Here is a 21,367-nt window from a genome sequence, read left to right as displayed (position 1 = left end):
AGGGAAAAATGGATTTTTTTGAGAAGAGATTTTTCTGGTTTATGCCATTTATTCAGCGAATGTTTCGCGGTTTTTTCATAACTTCGTAACAATTAACAAGGATTATGCATTTGTTTATAATAAGTTAGTAGGAAGACTGGAAAAATAGTGGTTTATCGTTAAATTCGATTGGATGCGGTAATGAGGAATGAAATTTAATGATTTGTCGTGAGGAATTTGAGAAGTGGCGAAAGCTTATGGTTTAATCAGTTTATATTGTTCCTCCATATTTACTATATTTTTTTAACGACAATTTCTATCTGAAATCGAAAAATTGATAAAATCTTTACCTTCGCGGCAATTAATTCATTTAATTCATCACTTCTCAAATCCTTTCACAACTTATCAAATATTCTTAATATTCCATGAACACTTCAAGATGATTGATCAAAGGCATTTACAGTCTTTACAAAATATTAAAAACAATGATGAAGTCGTTCTGAAGCTAGTGGACGGCCTCAGGGAATGACATTTTTTCCACAATAAATATCTCTTTTAATGTCATAATGTCCTCGGTATTTACAGTTTATCCTCTATCTCGGTCTCACAAGGGATAATGATCAGATCATTATTATCAAGTCATCACTGACTCGAAAAACTCGTTCTCCCATTCAAAGGAATGAATTTCCACTTTTTCCCTCAAAATTCAGATGAAAATCGGCAAAAAAATCGGTAAATTCCATCAACAAAATTATTTACCAAAACACGGTGATCAAATATCTGCAAAAATCCAATGGGTATGCATTGTAATGTTTTTTTTTAATTCTGGGAAAATTTCACGATTTTTCTGCCGATTTTTCTGTTTTTTTTAATCGATCGATTGTTTCAAGATTTTGAAATTGTGGATTTTTTTGAGACGCGCATCAGCGAGACGCCGTTCTGGTTCCGACCCTGTCCTTCAGGTAATTGGCGACCTGAACCTGGGAGTGCCTGAGGGCGAGCTGAAGGGGCGTAAGTCCCTCTTGATTGGTGAGAAGAGGATCGGCACCAGCTCCGACCAATTGTCGGGCCACAGTCATATGTCCTGTCAGGGCTGCGGCATGCAATGCACTCTCTCCATTCTGCATTAAAAAAAAAAATATTTGTTTAACCATTAATTTTTAACAATGATTTACTAACACAAACCAATCTTACAATATATATCTATCAATATATGAAGATATTTTATATATTCATTATTATTTATTTATGTTTTATTTTTATTTTTATTTTTTTTATTTTTTATTTATCAATATATTTATTTATTTCCTGTAATTTATATGAGGTATAAAGTTAATTACAGCTGTAAGAAGCATCTGGCAGATTAATTGAATTGCCTCCGGTGAGTAATTCGAGTGGATTTATTCGAGGAGTGAAATATACCAGAGGGTAACGAGAATTCAAGTACTTCTACTTTTAGTTAATTTTTCTGATAACTTTTGCTTTCGTAGAATGAAAAGTCTGATTTTCGATTTTTTAGAATTTTTTGCATTTTTCAGATATGATTTCTCAATGGAGACCAATTTTTGAAAAATCGTCGGATGTGTCGCAACCAAAAATTCTGAAGGTCTGAAGTTAAAAATCACTTAGACACTCGAAAAATTACCGGAAGAATCCCGAGGGAGGGCCGGTACTTGAGCAGTTCCCCGATGACAGCCGTATGCCCCTTATGAGCTGCCTTGAACAACGGAGTCGCTCCATCCTGGAAAAAAAAACCGAAAACTCATAAATTTTCGGAAATTTCCGACTGAATAAATTCCCCAAAAAAAATATATCACAATTTTTTGGGGGGACGATTCATTGAATAATAATTTCCGATCAATTCGGTTCATACAATTCCAGTATCTTATTGACAATAATTTATTACTGTCATGGAGGATCTGAAAATGGTGCGAGGTGGGGCAATGATTTATCGCCCCATTAATTATTTTATGATGATCTCATTTAATATATAACTTTAATAATTTTTCTCAATGCTGTAAGTAATCGAATAGAAAACTTTGTCATTAAAACCGATATTCTCTGACGGTACAATGACCAAGTGAACACAAATAATTCTAATTCTAATAATTTTACATATAAAAAATATTGCATTGTGTATAAAAATGTGTGTGCTTAAAAAAATATATGGGATAACAGGACTCATTAATCTCGGTACTAACGTGTCTGGTTGTGTCGACCTTGGCCCCAGCCTTGAGCAATCTCCTGACAGCATGATCATGTCCCATTTGTGCTGCAATCCACAATGGAGTTGCTCCATCTGTCCTCGCAGCATCGGTCTTTGCCCCTTGCTCCAGCAAAACCTCCAGAATCCTCACATGACCATTCTGAGCTGCTATAAATAACGCAGTTGCTCCATCCTGCAACAAAAAAAAAAACAAACAATACTGCTAATTACACATTAGGATGATTAATAAGTTAAAGTGCAATAATCAACAAGAACGGTAGAAAAAATAATTTTGATCTCTCGAAGTGATTACATACCTTCATATGCGCATTAGCATTTGCCCCCCTCTCGATCATGCTCACCACCACATCTAGATGACCGCATTGACATGCCACAAAGAGGGGAGTCCCCCCGTCCTATCGATGAGATCAATCGTTCGGAATTAGAACAGGCGTCAATCAAAATAAATTGAAGGAAAACAGTGAGTGCCACCGTAAAGGCAGCTTATCTTTCTTTTTATAAAAAAATACTAGGAATAAATAATTTATGTTTAAAATTATTGTAAATAGTATTTTTTATGAAATCGGTTGATTCACCCGCGATCGCAAAATTTTGTATAATTAATTACTCATTGATTACTTATTAATTGATTAACTGATTTGATATCGAATTGGAATGCGAGAGATTAATGGGGGAGAATTGCATGTTAATTGATTAATTGATTGATTAATTTATTGTTTCGTTGCTGTAAATTATGTTATCCAGAAATTGCATAATGAGTCATTGCCAGTTGATAATGAGAAAGAACTATTTTTTAAAATGTGAGAAAGGAAATTAAAAAATTGATGAAGTACTTACAATGCTGCATGAGTCGACTGTAGCTCCGTGATCAATTAATAAATTAACAACATCGAGAAAGCCTCCCTGGGCTGCAAAAAATAGAGCAGTCGTGGAAGTCTGCAATGTAAATTTTTAAAAACTACATAAATTATTCAATTAATTATTAATACATGGAGTTAAATGAAATAAATATTAAAATTAAATATTCAATTTCATCTACAGAATCAGAATTTAAAGAAATTAATGAAGAGTGGATAATTGCGAATGCAATGAGAATCAGAGAATAATAATAATAATAATAAATTTATTCCATTCCGAATAATTTTTTATTTCATTTTATAAAATCATGATTTTACTATAAACAATGCATGATCTCAAAAAATGATTTTAATCACTTGAATAATAATAATGAGATGCTATTTAATTAAATAAAAAATTAAATAATGAATGTTTTTTTTTTGTTTTGGAGGAGGAATTTGGGGTTTTGGAAAAAACATTGGGGACTAGTTCTAGATTGAATAGAAGACAGTTATCTTAACATTAATATTCACTTGCGTCATGGGTCAAAATAGTCCATATCCATTACAAAGCCGCTGAAATTCTAGAACACTGGGATACAAGACCTTCATACTTGCCGTTAAAAATTGGAAAGAGATATGGACGAGTCTCACGCGAGTAGAATTTTAAATGGACATCACCTGGAATTTCTACTGAACAATTCCAATCCTCTTCATTAACATAAATCAACAAATGCTGTTTAAACCGATGTTTCGATTATTAAAAATACAAATGATAGAAATAAAAATACGAGGGTTAAAAATTACAATGACTTTCCAATAAATTCTCATTAAAAATTATTAATTAAACTAATTACTGATTACAATTAATGTAACAATCTGATAGACAGCCTTTACCAATAGTTAATGCTCAATGAAAAATTGATAATTGAGTGCGAAATTAATGAAGCGATTTTCATATTTATTTTTAATTGGCAAATTTTTGGGGAATCTATTTTTGAAATCGCGAAAATTGAAGGAAAATGCGAGAATTGTCGGGGAATTGGATTTTTCTGGTGAATTATTTATGATCATGGGGAATCAGGAGAGATCAGCGGAGTGTTACTAACAAAAAATCACTGGCAGAGGCTGTTCGGAATTGCGTAATGGTCCGACGGTTTTAAAATCCGAGTTAACCGTTTTACGTAATTCCCTCAACGTGTGCGAGAGGTTCCTCTCCTCGGAGAGGTCAACGACAGGAGGATTCGTTCGAGAGCCTATACCCCCCTCTTTTAAGCCCTTTTTTTACTTGTTTTTCCGGTTATTTTTATCTTTCCCGCGTCCATAAAGTCTAGGAAAAAAATTCCCAAACAATGAATTTTATCTCCCACCGAAAAATATATATCACACTTTCTCCCATTTTTTTTTTCTAAATTTCTATTTCAAAAAAATCCATAGAGTCATTATTGCTTTCAAACTCTCATTTCACCGATTTTTTCTCAAATTTTTATATTTTGATTATTAAATAATTTGCAATTATTTATCAATAATTTGTTCATTATTATTATTATTTCATTTAAAGGGGTAATTATGGGCGCGAAACTCTCAGTGTTTCAATTTTTTTCATTTTCATATTTTAACAATAAAAATTTCTATTTTATTTTTCAGGTCTTTTTGTTTCATGAATAAATTTAATTGGGGTCGTTAATGACCCCCACTCCCACGGTATGAATTCCCCATGTGGCGGGCGAAAAAATTCTATTTGTGGAGGAGCACTCGTAAATAACAGGGTATCATGGGCGAAGCGGAGAGAATCATTCATCCTCAGCCATTCATTATTCTTTTTTCGGGTGGACGGCCCCACAACAAGGGGTCACAACAAAACTTACCAGCCTTTTGGCATTGGGATCCGCCCCTTGTTGCAATAGTTCGGTCACAGCCTCAACATGGCCCCCAGCCGCCGCCAATATGAGCGGGGTCGTGCCATCCTGAATTCAAAATCAATTTCAATTGAGCCATTTCTCTCCAATATCACCAATCGACGATGATGTCATTCAACAGGTCGATAAATTTCACATGGGATTAAAAAAAAAACGGTCAATTTTGACCCATTCCTTCAGGAGCTACAGAGAAAACAAGATTTCACTCCGGCGCGTGCGGAAGGGGCATTTTCCGCACTTGTCCACAAAGTTCACTTTCCCCCTTGCAAAGCGTGGGAAGATGAAAAGACTACTTTTGTCTGATTGGTCGTAGGACTTTTAAAATATGATCTATTTCGATTTTACTCCCGCCGTGCGATAAGAGAATTTTCCGCACTAGTCCGCAAAGTCAAATTTTCTTTCTGCGAGCCCGGAAAACCATTCTGGTAAACAATCATTAATCAGATAAAATAAAGATAATTTGATAACAGGTTTCGATACTAATTCGCTCTTCCGTTCCGCCCTAGAACGAAAAGTTCACTTTTCTTTCTGTCGGTAGCGCGGGAAATGCAAATTTGATTTTTTTTTCGAGTGAAAAAACGACATATTCCGGTTTGTTTTCACTTTCAATGAGTGTTTATTATTTCTGGGAAACATTTACCTTGTCTTTACAGTCGACGTGAACCCGTCCGGATTCCAGGAGTACCTGCAGACGTTTAGAATCGCCACGTGCCGCTGACAGGTGCAACTCCACGTCCCACGGGGATTCCTTCTATTAATTAATCAATTAATTAATCCACTCAAAAGATAATCGAATCGATTTTGAAAGTCGATGTGCACGATTGAGGGCACACGCCTGAAAATATTCAATAGAAAATCGTAGCGCTTTCTCTAAATTTTTTTCGAATTTCTGATCGAACTTTCTACAAATTTCTGTTCCAATTTTTATCAAAACTCTGTCAACTTTTTCCGCTAATTTGAGTAGACATTTAATAAACAAAACAAGATTTTTCCATCGAATTTCTACGACCCATTAATTTTCTATACCCCAACCAATTAACATTTGCATTTCATTTAAAGATCACTAGAACGTCTCGCGCATTCCACCAATTATTTCCTCGTTTCGACACGTGTAAAACCCCGGGCGATCGTCAATATTGATAAGAAATTCTCTATTGACATTCACCGGGGCCTAAAAACCACAACTCCAGATGAATTCCACGCAACCAAAGAAAAATCCTCAAAAGAAAAATTAAAAAACGCGAAAAAAAAATCGCGATTTCACGGAATGCGGTTGCAATTACCTTCATTGACATATTTAATAACTGGAAGCGGTTGGAATAAGTGGATATTCGCGAAATGAGTCTAAGTAAAATAAAAAATCAATGGAAATTTCTATCAATATTTTTTATTGGCACATCGCGGCACTTGTCACTGGCGCCTGTCACTCCGCGAAATCATGACGCGAAGAGATAATCGCGATTTTTGGGTGATTTGAGAGTGCCGATGGATTGGTGGTCATAATATTTGGGGAGGAGACGGGGAATACGTCAGTGACGGCGATCCGTCGTCCGATGACTGGCGGATCCTTTCCGCGGCCCTCGCGACTTTACCTGAGTCGATTTCTGAGTTGGAGGGGGCAGCACGATCCAATTACCCTCATTTATTCCACTCCGCATAATTTTTTATTCAATTTTAAAAACTCATGATTTTACTAGAAAAAATGCATGATCTCAAAAAATCATTTTAATCACTTAAATTTTATCATTTCCGTTGAAAACGCTTTAATCAATTTATTTATTCAATCTATTAGTGTAATTTAGTGATTTGATTTATTAATTTAATTTATTGACTCAATTTGTTATTATTGATTGCCAGTGATTGATAATGATTTTTCGATCGATCGATTCATTCTGCAATCGTTATTTGTTCGATTGTTAATTTTTTTTTTCAATTTTTAATATTGATCACTTATTGTGGATTATTTTTCTAATTTGCCATAATATTTTTTCACTTATTGGAAAATGAATTCTCCCGCCGAAACTATCGAGATGGCAGCAACAGTCGTCGATTCGATATATCGAAAATCGCTTCCTGGCTCCCCCTTTCCGGTTTGGAACTCAGCGTGAGAATCCACACACTGTGCGTAAATATAAATAAATTATAATTTTATTAGTACCTCGGGGGTAGTTGCGATTAATTTTTTAGTGAATAATTAGTGATTTTCCTGATTTTTCAGAGACAAAATGGAAAACGACGCGAGAGAATTCGTCGATCTGTACTGGCCGAGGAAATGGTGAGTCACACGTGGTTTTTCCATCAATTGTTTGTAAATGTTATTAACAATTGATTTATTAATTGATGTAATCGAAGAATTGGTTGAATTATTGTTGAAGGGACGATTTAGTAGGATTTTTTTGCAATTTTTCGAGGCAATTCCTCGGGTAGTGGAGGGAAATTAATTTGAGGTTAACTTTTGTGTTTTCAGCTCCTCAAGTAACAGAATTATTCACGCAAAAGATCATGCATCCATTCAGCTGACTTTAGCTGATGTGGATCCCACCACTGGACGCATGACTGGACAACATAAAATGTACGCGATCTGTGGAGCCATTCGTCGTATGGTAATTAATATTTTCAGATTCATAAAAACAAATGCCAGGAATGATACTAAATTTCGCATTATCTCCGCACTGAAGACTTCTATCAAAAAATGATGGGGGAATTTTCTCTAGGGAACTCAATTTACCACAAAAAATTTTTCTGACATTTTTGTCCCCCGTCAGTAATTATCGAGATAATTACACAATTCATTGAGCAGTTAAAAATTACGTATACCTCGGTTCCTCCCCTTTTCTGTACCCTTTCATTATTTTTCTATTATCTCAGTAATGGCGGGTTTTGAGAGAAAATGTCTTGAATGATTTTTTGTCGAGAATTAAATTTCCTAAAGAAAATTCCCTTGGAAATTTTTCGTGAAATCTCTTGGTAATGAGATAATCTGATGTTGAATGAAATTTAAACATGTCATGAGTAATGTATTAATAAAAAAAACTGGCTCAATTGATTTTATTCTTTTTAATTAATTTTCCAGGGTGAGTCTGACGACTGTATTGTTCGCCTAGGCAAGAAGGACGGAATTCTCACGAAGAATTATTAATTTATACCCGATCGACACTATTCCACAAAATGAAATAAAATCAACACAAAAAAAATGTTTTCTCTTGATTTTTCCCTAGGAATGAAAAAATCTCGTATTTCGAAAATGTTTATTAATCATCTCTCAATAATAATCCAATGAAAGTGGACAAAATCATGGAATTGGGTAGATTTGAAAGTTTATATACACATATAATACATTTAAAAAATAATTCGATGAGAGAATCAAGAATATTTGCATTTGGCATTAAAACTAATCTCGGTAACAATGATAACAGTAGTTTTTGATTAACTTCTCCGATATAAAAATAAAAGCTATATCTATAAAATAATTCTGCACTGAAGTGGAAAATATCTTTGAATATTTCATCTCATCAGAGCAGAATTAATCCTCACAATAATTAATTATTCGGCTCACGTCGTTCCTAATGACAATTAGAAAACACATAATTTCTGAATGATAAAAGAACAATTTATCCCTCAAAAAATATCAACAAAAGAATAATTCAGCTTAAATCACTAAAAGAATTAACAGAAAATTTTATAATTGGAGAAAATATTCTCATCTATTTCTCATTGCAAAAGAAATTAATTTCCCATTGCTAATTATGCATTTTAATAGTAATTGGGATTCTCCCAGTAACTTTCGTAATCCTCTCTCTCTCTCTTGTGAATATAAACCTATAAAATACAGACTCGAATGTCTGGGGAATAAATTCTATAAACAATGGGAAATTTTGAAAAAAGTGGTACCCTGAGTATTTAATCTGCACCAGTAAAAAATTGCTAATTATTCCACAGGCCCACTTTATTTTAATACTTCGTGTCTTCTTTATTCCTCGATTACAAAAGCTAAATGCCTAATCGATCGCTCATTACTCAATCTTCAATTAACGTTCAACGATTTATTTTCCTAATCGTCTCCCATTCTATTATGTAATCTGTTGTTGTCAAGAAAAGACTGTTATGAATTCCAAAAGTCGTTGATTTTTTCATTCATTCAACCAGACACAATATAAAGTAATAATATACAATGATAAAATCCAATTAAAATTAATCGGAATTTTTTCATCAAATAATTTTTGAGCTGTAGCATTTTGTTTTTTTTTCGGATTTGAAAGATTTGAAAAATCAAAAAATTATTTCTATTGTACATTTTTTTTTTAATATTCATGGAAAAAATTTTTTAACTCAGCAGTCTCAATGAATTATATGATCTGTTCAGTCTGGACGCAACTAAACATCGATTATGGGCTTGTGTCATACTTTAAGTACTGGTGTATCCGATAACGAGTGCACGCAATTGAATCTTCGATTCCTCAGGGTGGCGATGGCCTCCAGGAGATTGGCCCTTTTGCTGAAAAAATCGGTGATGGGGGCGCCATTGAGAGCAGAAGCCAAAAACTGCTCGACAGAAATTGCCCAGTCAGGATCAGCCGTCGAAGAAGAAGTCGAGGGGTTCCCATTGCGATCGGGAGACTAAAACAGAGGAAAAAAAATTCACACAACCGGTCAAAACGGAAATGACCAATTTTCTGATTTTCCGATTTGATAGATCATAAAATTTTACTTAAAATTGATAGAAAGACAATTTGTATTGAATTGAGATCTGTCTTTATTCTTTTATGTTTGTGTTTTCTACAGATCAGATCGGGGCGTTTCTGACCTGAGGACTTCAACTCACCCTCTGAATTTGAGCGCCGGTCTGAGCTTTTGAGGCAGCAATAAGCAGGCTGTCCTCTGATTCCTCCCTTTCGCCGTAGAATTTTTTTCCCACGTCTCCCAGTTGCAGCAATAATGTACCTGTCATTGTACGTTTATGATTTTATGAGCATAACCATGATTTTTCCCATTATTTAATAAGCTCATAATTTTCGAAATGATACTGAGTATGATTCTACGGCGATGGCCATTATTTTATGATTACATGATGAATGACTTATGATTTCAACTGTCATAATGGATTTCTACTTTATGATCGAAAAAAATGACATGATTATGATCTATAATCAGTTCAGAGCTAGACTGAATGTTATAGCAATGGTTTCTGCAATTATGGAATATATTTATGAAATCATAACGATCAAACTCTGAGTGCTATCATTGAATGACTCTACCGCTGACGCCATGACGCTGATTTGAGCCTTAAGTACTCACCTATCGATGCGATAGAGTGATAAATTTCCTGCTCCTCAGGCTGAGCTGGAAACATGTCATACAGTGTTTTCCACAGTGCGATGAAGTGCCTCTGACTCATTCTCGGGACATTCTTCATCCCCAGTGGACTGCCTTTGGAATCCAGCACAGATCTGAGACTTCCCATGCTCTGTACCTCCCAGCTGTCCTCCTTCTGGGAATTAACACTGACCGATCGACTAAGATTCATCTCAGGCTCCTCACCTGCGCTAACTGACATGTCGAGTGATCCAAAGCTCTGCTCCATGGTATCAAAGAAATCAGCAGCCTCAGCAGCGACCTCAGCCCCGTCGGAGTGGGTCGGAGAGTCGATGTCAACGGGTGACAGCAACGGAGGAAGATGAAGAGTGTAGAGTAGCTTGAGCCTCTGAGCGGCATCGGCAGTAGCAGTAATGCCGATCGCCTGAACTACCTCTCGAAAGTTCAAATATCCATCATGATTTCTGTCCATGAGTCTGAAGAGCCTCGCTGCGAGTGACTCCGCCTGGGAGCACTTGCCCCAAGGCGACAATCCACCGAACAAAATCCTAAACAGCTCAAAGTCCACACGATACGCTTCGTAAGGCGGCTGAGTCGGATCATAACGGTCAGGCTCGGCCTTTCGTTGACTCATTAGCTCTTCCCGAACGAGACTCAGAAGCTCCTGGAGCTCCTCCGCAGTCATATACTTGTCGACAATTACACTACGAATGACATTCTTCTCGATGCCCTCCTCCAGATGCTGGACAACCCTCAGACGATGCTTCAGCCTGAGCCTCTCGATCCGACCAATGGTTAACGAGCCGTACCTGGAGTACGCCTCGTAGATGAGGGTCTGGACGGAGATACTCCTCGGAGGGAGTGCCGAGTCGACAGGCCTAGGGAGAACAGGTCCCTCGTCATTGAAAACCCCTCCAAGATAGTCCGTGAGAATTTGCATAGCTTCTCCGTCATCTCGACAATTGAGTAGCTTCTCCTGATTCCACTCAAGAACCGTCAGTGCGATCTGAAATATGACCTTGGCACCGTCGTAGAAGAAGCAGTCCATGATGTTGACGGCGCTGCCCGTGGGCATCACGCTGAGAAAGATCGTGAGAAACCAGGACAGGGAGATGACCCTGATGAGGCCGAGCTCCTGAAGTTTTGCATGAAGCGTCGGTAGGTGCTCAGCAGCGAGTTCCTCCAGGAGGCCCTGATCCACAAGTGCTCCGACGACCCTCCGATCGTAGTAATCAGGTAGAAGGGATTCGCAGACATTGCACAACTGCCAGAAAGCGGACTCTTCCGAACAGTAGATCAGAAGAACCGACGCGACGATGTTCATAGCTTGGCAGTACCCTATCTGCGGGTTCCTGCTTGCATACGCAGATAGAACCCTCCGCAAGGCACTGATTCCGGTGTCCGATTGAAAAGCTGGATGCTCCGGTAGCGATCTGTGAAGATCTCTCTCGATTTCCTCATTAGCTTGACAAGTCCTTCCGATCGACTGATCCACCAGAGACTTGTACAAACCCGGATTCATTGCCATCTCGTTAATGGCCCCGGAGAAGGTCAACCAGACCTCCCCCCTGAGGGATTGAGGTACCCCTTGGATCACTAGCTTCGCGGTTTCCGTTGTCCTGTAGATGGTAACGCCACGACCAAATTCGGTAAAGTGAAGCTCCCACTGTTTCTCTTTGGCCTCCTGCTTAATCGACGCTTCCTGGCTCAAAGGGGCCTTGAACAGCGTCATCAGGGGCGGCTGGGGGCTCCACGATCGCGTTATCGCAGATGACGCACCGGGTGTCAACGAATTGAGCTTGGTTCTGGCAAGCAGTTCGGAGATCTTTTGAACCACAAAGTCACGATCTTGGATTTGAGCGAAGAGGAATGATGAGTACGGGGTTATCACCAGGATGGACTTGTCAGTGGGGCTGAAGGAGGCCTGTGATTGATCCGCAGCCTCCACCACCTGAACCTCACGCAGGGGAATTACCAGACTGACCAACTGACGAACGCGTGACTCAAAGCACAAGTAATTCTGCGATAGAAAGATCTTTCCCCATACGTCGCGCTTGTCGTACGGTGTCCAGAGGGTGGCGTCTATGCAACCGTCGAGTTTCTCACTACCCGGTAGGCGAAATTGTAAGCGATAAGCCTCGGAATGAGCGCGCGCGTCCAAATCCCGCTTGAGAAATGGTTTCTTCTTCGATACATTCTTCGACAGCTTGTGCAATAGCTCTCGATCCTCGTTGAAGCCGCTCTTCTCGTCGATGAGCCGCTTCATCGCGATATTCGTCAGCTGCTCCATCAGGGAGTACGTCTCTGATTTACGGAGGAACATGCTGAAGTGGTGCTGTTTGTTGTCGCGGGTGACGACGCGAATGCTGTCCGGGAATAGGAGGGAATTGGTTTTACCTAGCTCAATGATATCCGCCCATCGGATGATCAGCTTTGTCTCCTTCGTCAGGATGTACGCGTAAAAGCACATGTGGTTTACTGAGAGGTACAGCCAGCCCTGACGGGGCAGTCGACCCTTCCAGTAACTGCATGAGTAATAATTCACGAGTTTATCGTCACTGGGGAGGCCGAACAGCTGGTGATACGTGAACGATGCCGTTTTGAAGGACTCCGGATCCTCCTCTTCCGCGAATTGACAGTCCGGCACATTGTTCGCGATTATCGATTGAATTTTGCAACACACGAATTCGGTTATTTCGTCCTCCGTGTCGAAGGACTTCAGGGTGTCCATCAGGTTTGACTGGAGCCACTCCCAGTCCTGGAGGATCTCGTCGTGGGTCAGGGAGCATGCCACTACTGTGGATTAATATTATTTTTTTTTCTGGGTTGTCATCTTTGGGGAGAGCACGGGCCTGACTCTACCCATCTTTCGTACACCCGAAATCGTTCACCAAGAGGTCATTGTGTCAGGGTCAACGACTGATTATTGTTTATTTTTTATTTGCCTTTGGAAAGTGGGCGTTGGGTTCACGGTGGTTTTGTGGTATTATCTATATCGATCCTTATCGGTGGAATTGTTAGTTTTAATCTCGTGGTGATTTCGGTTTTTTCGGGAGAGAAAACTAACAACTAAATTTTTCCCAAATTAAAAATAAAAAAAAAATGATTTAAAATCAATTAAAATTGAAAAATTTTTATTAAAAAAAATTGATCTTACATATCCGCCTCCTAAATAATAAAAGAGCCCCTCAAGCCCGGGAAATCGGAAAATAATTTTTGATAATTCTAAATTTGATTAAAATATAAAATTAATTATTTTCTAGTACTCCATATATTGTATTTACAATTAAAATGGGTAGAGTCACTAGGCGACGGCTTTTTCCGGTGGATTGGATGTCCCCTATTACTTAATAACAATAATCACAGAGAGATGGAAAAACTGAAAAATTTCAATATCTCGAGAGCTAGAGGAGCAATCGCGATGATTTTTTTTCAATCCACTGGAAATTTCACCAGCTCTCTGACGCCAGTGCCCCTCTGGGAACTTGTAAATAAAAACATCTACTCACCCCAGTATACCTCTGAGGATGGGGTTTGATGGAGAATCCGGAACGGCGGGGGTTTCGTGTCGAAGACACTGTCGAGGGTACCGACGAGGATGGAGGAGAGTCCCTTAGTCTTGCCATGGCCCTTTCGACGTTGAAGTACGAAGTAGACAGTGGCTGCCTCTGTTACCCTACGAAAAAATATCAAGTGAGTCTTACATAATTTTAATTTGTTTATTTCCTACGCCTTCTCTCCCAGACAAAAATCAAACGTGAAAAAATAAATAAAATGAAAAAGTGATGAAAACAATTTTTCCCCTCGAGTATTTCAAGGAAATAATTGACAAATTAGACAATTGCGTCGGAATAAATCGACAATTTTGATTTTTCAGCCTCGGGGGAATGCGACGTGGGTTTTTATTGACGTCAGCTGTCTTTGACACTCGGAATGTAAACAGTGGTTTAGATGGAAATGGATTAGTGATTATTTAGAGTTTTACCAGAATGCGTTGGCGAGGAGGACCTCCTGTGGTTTTATCCACATATCGATGATTAGTTCTGCTGTACATATGGCACTAGGAGGCTACACACCCCTACGAGCACTCGATTGGTGAGCGATATTTAAGATTTTTTATTATTTTTTTATTGCGAGACTTTTTTCACTGGCCAGCAAATTATTTCCTCGTGATTATCCCAGGGCTTCACTGGTTATTGTCGTCGATCTCTCGGCGATTGAGATTTCGAGGGGGTGGAGGGGGTCTAGGGTTTTTTTCCTTGGGTGGGGATTTTCGGGCTGGGACCAGGCGGATACGCGGGATTTTTGAAACGATCGGATTGAAAAAAAAGATTTTCTTGTTGTATTCCCACATTTTCCACAATTTTCAATTGAAGGCTTTTCCCTCATTATTATTATTTCATAAAATGAGTTGAATGTAAATTTAAATGTTTTATCATTTGTTTGGGATTTTGAATAATATTGTATTGGATAGAGAATTTGGAGATGTGAACAATGATTTTCATTGGGAAATTGAATATTGAAGAAAGAAGGGCGAATGGATTTTCAAGATAATGATTTTTATTGAAATATAAGGAATCTGTACCAGACAGAACTAAAATTACTGTTGGATTTGGTACTACCGGGGTTTTACATATCGTTTTAATACGCGATCATGTGTGTACTAGCAACTGCATCCTCTCAATCATCAATACAATAATGAGTTGTTCTATAAGTACAGAAACAAATAATCAAAGGTACGCACAGTCTATTCTCAATGATAAAGAAGAAATGATCAGTGATTGAAAAATAAAATTCATTATAAATCCCAGAGGACTGATCACCCTTTACAACTTATAGTCCAAGATATTTATTTATTTACACAACTAAATATTCATTAATCAAGGAAAAATCTACAGTTAGTTTTACCCATTTCCGCTTATGACTCGCAAGGAAATATCAATCTCTATTTACACTTTTTACACATGGATTATTCATCCTCTTTACAATTATACAATACAACAATTAATGCATCATCATTCATCCATTGTCGTTGACGATTTGTCAGTTTGATTGAATTTTTGTTATTATTTCATCGGTTTTCAACGAATTTCAACAAAAAAAATGTACATCTGGAAACGAGTCGCCGCAAAATCCTCGATATCTCGAGACCCAGAGCACCTAGAGGGTTGAATTTTTTTTAGTCTTAAAGACCAAAGAATTTCCGATAAAAACTGTCAACAAATTATTTCTCTGTCTCTCCTCGTTCCGGAGATATTTGAAAAACGATTTCTTAACGATCGAATCGCTTTTCGGTTTTTTCAAAAACCCCTGGGACAAGATGCAGTCATTTTTTATTTCATTAATCGGAGAATTTCTCTGGCATCTCAGGGGCTAGAGCCTCCATCTGCTCAGGGGATCGAAATTATCGAGATAATGCGGTTTTTGGTGGTTTTCGGTGAGATATCACTCTTTGGTTAATCGGAATTACAAAGCCAATTAATTTTTTTTTTGTCGCAATGGTACACGTTCATAATACTATTCTAGTTATTGTAAAAACCTAAAAATTCGGTAATTATTTATAATAAATAAGCATCGTATATGATTTTGCGAATTTTTTTTTCTTTTTGTTGTATTTTTTTTTTACAATCTATTTGTTTTCTTTATTTATAATCAACTATATCACGGATTTACTGGTTTTCAAAGTGCACGAGTGTCACACAGTGTGTGTATACGTATTTTCATTTTTTTCATTCGATCTCTTATTTTTTTTTATATAAATAAAATTTTTGAGATGATTTTACTCTGGGTTGTGTAACAATTTGGTCGTGACTGGGCTGAGGGCATTCAAAATAGTTTCTGGCTCGTCACTGATCATTTTTACTTGAATTTGTTATTAATTTTTAATACTTCGTCTAGAGGATTTAGTTGAAGTGGAATTAGAATGAATTAGTGGGTAATCACTTGAAAACCCTCAACCCCTCAATTTTTCTCGTCCCTTCTTTCGAGATATGCTCGCAAAATCTATAATCACTCTCCCCCTCCCCCTCGAATGAAAAATAATTAAAAACTCAACGAGAAACAGATGAAAAACTAAATAAAAAAAATCCACTCGATTTTTTTTTCCTTCTATAAAAACTCCAACAACTATTTAAAATCGACTGACAAAAATAACTTCATTAGCTTTCTAAAAAAACATAATAAACAATTTGATGGTTAAATTATTCTGATTATCATCTCCTATTGCATTTGTCGGGAGAAAATTCTGGGAAATGAAGAGAGCGAATAAATTTCACTCCCCAAGAAGAATCGATTGTCTCAATAACCACTGGCTTTATTTTTATTTTTAAAAATGTTGCCCATTCCTGGGACATTTCTCTGTTTTTTTTTGCATTGAATGGAATGAAAGAATTATTGATAGATATTAATTAAGGAGGAATAATTGATTGATTTTTCATTCTCTTCATTTCCATTGACTGAAATAATGAGTTTGGGGATAAATTTATGGGATGATTTCGCCAGAATATTGATCTAAAAAATGTAATTTTTGAAAATAATATTGTTTATAGTATTTACCAGGACTCACGCCCCTCAGATCTCGCTCTAGAACTATCAAGCCCCTTCTATGTACAAAATAATGATAAAAAAATTTCAAATTCTCGTGTAATACTTGAAAAATATCTTCAATAATTAAAAAAAAGGTCTTTACGATAACAATTACACTCCCTTGGGGGTTGTCCACGCGAATGAGAAACAATTATTCGAGAGGTAATTTTACCACCGAATTTACCTCAATTGTAGTGTGAAAATAATTTATATTTACAATCAATCGGTTGAATTTCACTCTTATAATTTATCTTTACGATCTATCTCGCAGACAAACTGGCGAGATGGACAATTAATCGACATTAAATTCCGATCAATTGACTAGAGAGATTGATTTCCACCTCAAACAACTCAAAATCCCCCGTAAACTTCCCTGTAACTATCCAACAAGCTGTCGAATCGAAAAACGTCAGATAAACATTTTGCAGAAAATTTAATTCCCCACAAAAAAGTTCTTATACCCCTTTCCCCCACCGCCCACCCACTCCACTGAAATTTAAAAAAATGCCAAAAACGCCCCCGACTTTCGAAATGCACTCCGACATTTTCCCGATCATCTTCCAACCGAGTGATCCAATCAAAGAATGCCAAATAAACTTTTCTCTGGGAAATTGAATTCCCCACAAAAAAGTTCCCATGGCCTATTCCCGTAACCCCGATGAAATCCCGGAAACAACCTCTCATTACCTCAACTGATCATTTTCATCGTCAATCCCCTCGCCCCCTCTACCAGCAAAAACGAGAGAAAAAAAATCCCTAGTAATTATCAACGTCAACTTCAATAGACATCACTCTTGGGATCCCTCTCCCGGAAGAAGCCCTTCTCAGTCTTGCACTCCCTGATTGTCACAGTTTTAAGATTAACAGTGACATCAGTGATAAATACTTGATCAGCAACAGGAGTAATCGAGTGCCAGTAATCAGTGCCTGGACTGAGGGGCTTGTAGTCCTCGGCTTTAATAAGCTCAGGTGGTTTGATACACGTCGTATTGTTGTTGTGATGCCCATTAATTATCGACGTTAACCTGTTGTTGTTAGTGTAAACGTCTGTTGGTGATGGTGATTTGTGTCCATTGGTGTCTGTAACACCATTTGACTTCTCCAATTTTTCGTGCGGTCTTTTTTTCGGTGGATGCTCCAGTGGTGTGTCAAGCTGTGGTGATATCGGTAGAGGAGGTGCACGTGGAAGGGAAGGTGGTGGACCATGAGGTACATCAGCTTCAGGGCGTTTTTTGTCCTGAAGGGCAGGAGCTGGTGTCGTAGGTACAGCTGGCGAGGGCTCCTCTGGAGTAGATTTAACCGACGAAGAAGACGGCCGACGACCATTCACCTTGTGATTCTGCAAGATCAAGAATTGTCAGTGATTCCCAAGGCTTTTTTCGAAATTTTAATCGTGACAATGATTGAGTAATCGAGCCATGGATTCATCAATTAATTGGAGATTGTACTCACGTGATAAGAAGACGATGTGGCATTTCCCTTGAGGGGTAATAACCTGGGTAATTTGCTTGGTGGTGGACTGCTGCCTCCACTGCTGGGACTAGTTGTGATGGTTATGCCAATTTTTCCAGACTCTTTGCTCAGCACCTCAGATTTTCTCTTTATTCCTGGCTCTCGCCTTGGCAGAAGAGGTATGTCGACGCTGCTGTTGGAGCTGTCTGAATCGACACTGAAAGCTGATACTGACAGATCTGGAGGTGTTGGAGACTCATGACCATCCAGGGAACTGGCAATTGTATCCTCGTCTGGTACTGGATTCAGTCGTTGGGCTGAGGTACTTCCTGACTCATCCTGACTGTCCTCACCCACTCTCTCATCTCCACCTGGCTCCTCCTCCACCACCAGATTCGCCAGGATTTGTTCCTGTCAATTAAATCCATAATTAACCCCAAAAAGTGAAAGAGTTCCAATGAGTTTCCTGTTCTCTGAAGACTATTTCCCACTTATTGTTGGACGAGGAAGAAGCTAGAGTATTCAGTGCATCGAGAGTTGAATAATTGTAAGTTAATGAATTTTTCAATATTTTTTCGCCACTTTTTCTTTATTTTAGAGATTTTTTATAATCTACCGGAATATTTGAGATGATGATTAACAGGGAAATTTATTTTTGGTTTGAGATAAAAATTACATTCTTTTGGCTTCGGGGAAATTTTGATAATCCATTTCTATATCTTTGGGGTAATGAGTTGTATTTGATATGTACATTATATCGTGTGTCTGCTCTTCTGGGCCTTCTTGGAGCAATGTCACTCCCTTTTTGGCTCTCCTCGTACAGTTCAATTAGCCTCACATCGAGAATATTTTCCTCTGGTTCCCACGTGTTCCATTTCTTACTCCAGCCCTTCCATTTCACGAAGTACTCCACCTTCCCCTGGTGAAAATCAAACAATTCAATATCCAGTCACTCTGGACTCAAATAATAAAATATTTCCAATTCTCTTTCTAATAATTCCATAAGTCCATACATTTGTTCGTGTATAAATTAATTAATCAATCATCCAGGGAGGAGAAAGAGCTCTCTCGAATCATTGCCTTCTGATCAAACAACAAATAAACTAACGACTAAAACATCATTTTTGGGACGATGAGATCGTTGAAATGGAGTCAACACATCTCGATTCGGGAGTTCGTTTGATTTTTATATAATTAGTTTTAACGGAATTCAGTGCAAGAAAAATACAAGCAGTTCCATCGCAATAGGTTATTATCAAATTTTTGTAGTTGAGCCAAATTTTGATTGATATTTTAATCGCAATATCTGAAAAATGGAAATGATAAGGAGGTACAGAGTCTCCTGATCACTTGCCCATAGAACAAACACCAAAACCCCATTAATCCGTCTCGTACCGCCGTCTGGCGGTTCCCACTCACCCTTTTTTCCCTCTTCTTGAGTATCCGCTCGGCGGCATAAACGTTTCCAAGATCCATCTCCATAAAATTCCGTGACTCCTTTTTTTGTAATAAAAAAAAATAAAAATAATCCTCCACTCTCTCACTTCAAAAAACCTCACAACCACGTAATCCAATAGACCGCCTCGCCGATCGATATCCACGTGATTGCCACTTCACTTCACAAATACCCAAAAAACTCTGTTTACGTGAGTTCTCACGGCACATGCCGGATGTTTTCTATTTCACCGACCTCGAGGGGTCGCCCCTCAAAAAAAAAAAAAAAACCGAGAATTAGTACTTCGGTGAGTGCCACCTTATGTTTTTGAAACGGCGCTCACATGGAGTGCAACCGGCAAACACCAATTCACACGCACGTCCCATCGATGAAAAATCACTTTTCTGTAATTATCCACCAAAAAAAAAGAAACCACCAAAAACCACCGATTTTCACTTACATCCACCGATCCCTCAAACAAGGCGACAATTCCCCAGAAGTCACTAGTCGCGAAAAAACCCCAGGGATGTCAACGTTTGCACAATGCAGAAAAAAAACACACTCGGCAATAAAAAAAAAAATGCACAAAGTGGTGCTGCCAGTGGTGTCCCCTGGCGTGAGATAATCCCTAGTCTGTGACGTCAGCGTGTGCCGTAGCTTCTCCCTCGCGGCTCGTAAACACCAAACATGGCGGTCCCTGATCTAAACGTCGGTATTTACTACCTCGAGCACAAAAATTCCCCGTACGCAATAACACCAATAAATTATCATCAGTCGTTAAGACAGTCCCTTTGTCCCTAGGTGCTAGTTTAATTTTCAAACTAGTGATTTTCACTGTTCCAGATGCACCGGTAACGCAGTATCGTGTGGAAGGTGTCGGGTGAGTGCAGTATATATATATATTTTTTTGGGTAATTTTAATGGAAAAAAAATGAACGGCGTCTGGTACATTCACCGGATCGAGACGTACTAGTGTTGGAGGGCTCCTGCCGTACTTCCCTCGGCAAACATCGTCGGTTGGACTCGCCCGACCCTGTTCATACCCGAAAAGGGGGGGGCTTTTGTAATAGTGGAAGGGGGCGGGAGTGAGACAAATCCGTGAATAAGACAGAGAGGGTAGGATTAATATAGGTGGGGGGTAGGACAATGTGAAAAGCCGTAGAGGGACGAGGCCACCCCAACCCGAGAGCCCCTTTACGTGTGTTGAACCAACTGCGCGCGCCGCAATGCAGCGTTGCCAGATGTAAAAAAAATTTATTTCACTCGTTTATAACCCAACTGTCTCACTTGATCCACAAAGTATCCCAATATTCTCACAAATACCGTTGAAACATTATCACAAATAGCTATTCCAATGACACCGTCCACAAATATCATCCAAATCAAACAAGACACTCATGAAAATACGGCAACACTGCGCTGTCACTCTGCACTCTCTCCTCACTATCGAGATATGCCAAATCCTCCATGCACCTCTGGGTTATAACAAATAAATTTCACTACGTGGTTAAAAAAAAAAGTATCACTTGGTTACGAGAAAATAGTCTAACTGTCTGAACGCGTGCGACCTCGACGATTCCCGAGACAAGAGTGTCCCGTCCCTCTCGGGGTCGCTCTCACA

The 21,367-nt window shown here is 38.5% G+C and overlaps 5 protein-coding genes across 7 annotated transcripts in view; 2 read left to right on the top strand and 3 right to left on the bottom strand.

The window, feature by feature from the left end:
* Positions 1-29: 29 nt before the first annotated feature.
* On the bottom strand, positions 30-6,521 carry LOC105269834 (ankyrin repeat domain-containing protein 29). The gene is made up of 8 exons (XM_011310392.1): positions 6,245-6,521; positions 5,602-5,712; positions 4,911-5,009; positions 3,044-3,142; positions 2,503-2,601; positions 2,181-2,378; positions 1,625-1,720; positions 30-1,100 (listed from the first exon to the last, which is right to left on the bottom strand). Exons 1-8 carry the CDS (start codon positions 6,254-6,256, stop codon positions 903-905), a joined length of 912 nt encoding a protein of 303 aa, XP_011308694.1. The 5' UTR covers positions 6,257-6,521; the 3' UTR covers positions 30-902.
* Positions 6,522-7,016: 495 nt separating this feature from the next.
* Positions 7,017-8,140, top strand: RpS21 (ribosomal protein S21). 2 transcript variants are annotated; one of them, XM_011310390.1, is made up of 4 exons: positions 7,017-7,082; positions 7,160-7,236; positions 7,429-7,564; positions 8,035-8,140. In XM_011310390.1, exons 2-4 carry the CDS (start codon positions 7,187-7,189, stop codon positions 8,098-8,100), a joined length of 252 nt encoding a protein of 83 aa, XP_011308692.1. In that variant the 5' UTR covers positions 7,017-7,082; positions 7,160-7,186; the 3' UTR covers positions 8,101-8,140. The 2 variants fall into 2 exon arrangements, with proteins under 2 accessions (XP_011308692.1, XP_011308691.1); XM_011310389.1 differs by having other exon boundaries at positions 7,029-7,082; positions 7,180-7,236.
* A 1,082-nt stretch (positions 8,141-9,222) lies between these two features.
* On the bottom strand, positions 9,223-14,478 carry Tbc1d8-9 (TBC1 domain family member 8/9). The gene is made up of 5 exons (XM_011310388.1): positions 14,260-14,478; positions 13,784-13,950; positions 10,257-13,070; positions 9,784-9,902; positions 9,223-9,578 (listed from the first exon to the last, which is right to left on the bottom strand). Exons 1-5 carry the CDS (start codon positions 14,301-14,303, stop codon positions 9,360-9,362), a joined length of 3,363 nt encoding a protein of 1,120 aa, XP_011308690.1. The 5' UTR covers positions 14,304-14,478; the 3' UTR covers positions 9,223-9,359.
* Positions 14,479-16,018: 1,540 nt separating this feature from the next.
* LOC105269830 (polycomb group protein Pc) lies at positions 16,019-19,812 on the bottom strand. The gene is made up of 4 exons (XM_011310380.1): positions 19,731-19,812; positions 19,063-19,230; positions 18,312-18,722; positions 16,019-18,198 (listed from the first exon to the last, which is right to left on the bottom strand). Exons 1-4 carry the CDS (start codon positions 19,791-19,793, stop codon positions 17,638-17,640), a joined length of 1,203 nt encoding a protein of 400 aa, XP_011308682.1. The 5' UTR covers positions 19,794-19,812; the 3' UTR covers positions 16,019-17,637.
* A 576-nt stretch (positions 19,813-20,388) lies between these two features.
* The window catches only part of Rab26 (RAS oncogene family member Rab26), a 65,929-nt gene continuing 64,950 nt past the window's right edge, over positions 20,389-21,367 (top strand). Inside the window, exons 1-2 of one of the 2 annotated variants that reach the window (XM_011310382.1) lie at positions 20,389-20,454; positions 20,590-20,626. The gene's annotated coding sequence lies outside the window, so the exon portion shown is untranslated. Of the gene's footprint in view, positions 20,455-20,589; positions 20,627-21,367 lie in introns of those variants that run through there. The other variant, XM_011310383.1, reaches the window with a different exon arrangement.

Source organism: Fopius arisanus, unplaced genomic scaffold (assembly GCF_000806365.1).
Source record: "Fopius arisanus strain USDA-PBARC FA_bdor unplaced genomic scaffold, ASM80636v1 scaffold00075, whole genome shotgun sequence".
In the NCBI taxonomy this organism is placed as follows: Eukaryota; Metazoa; Arthropoda; class Insecta; order Hymenoptera; family Braconidae; genus Fopius; species Fopius arisanus.
The sequence above is the reverse complement of the archived record's forward strand: the minus strand, read 5'-3'. Positions and strand labels throughout refer to the sequence as shown.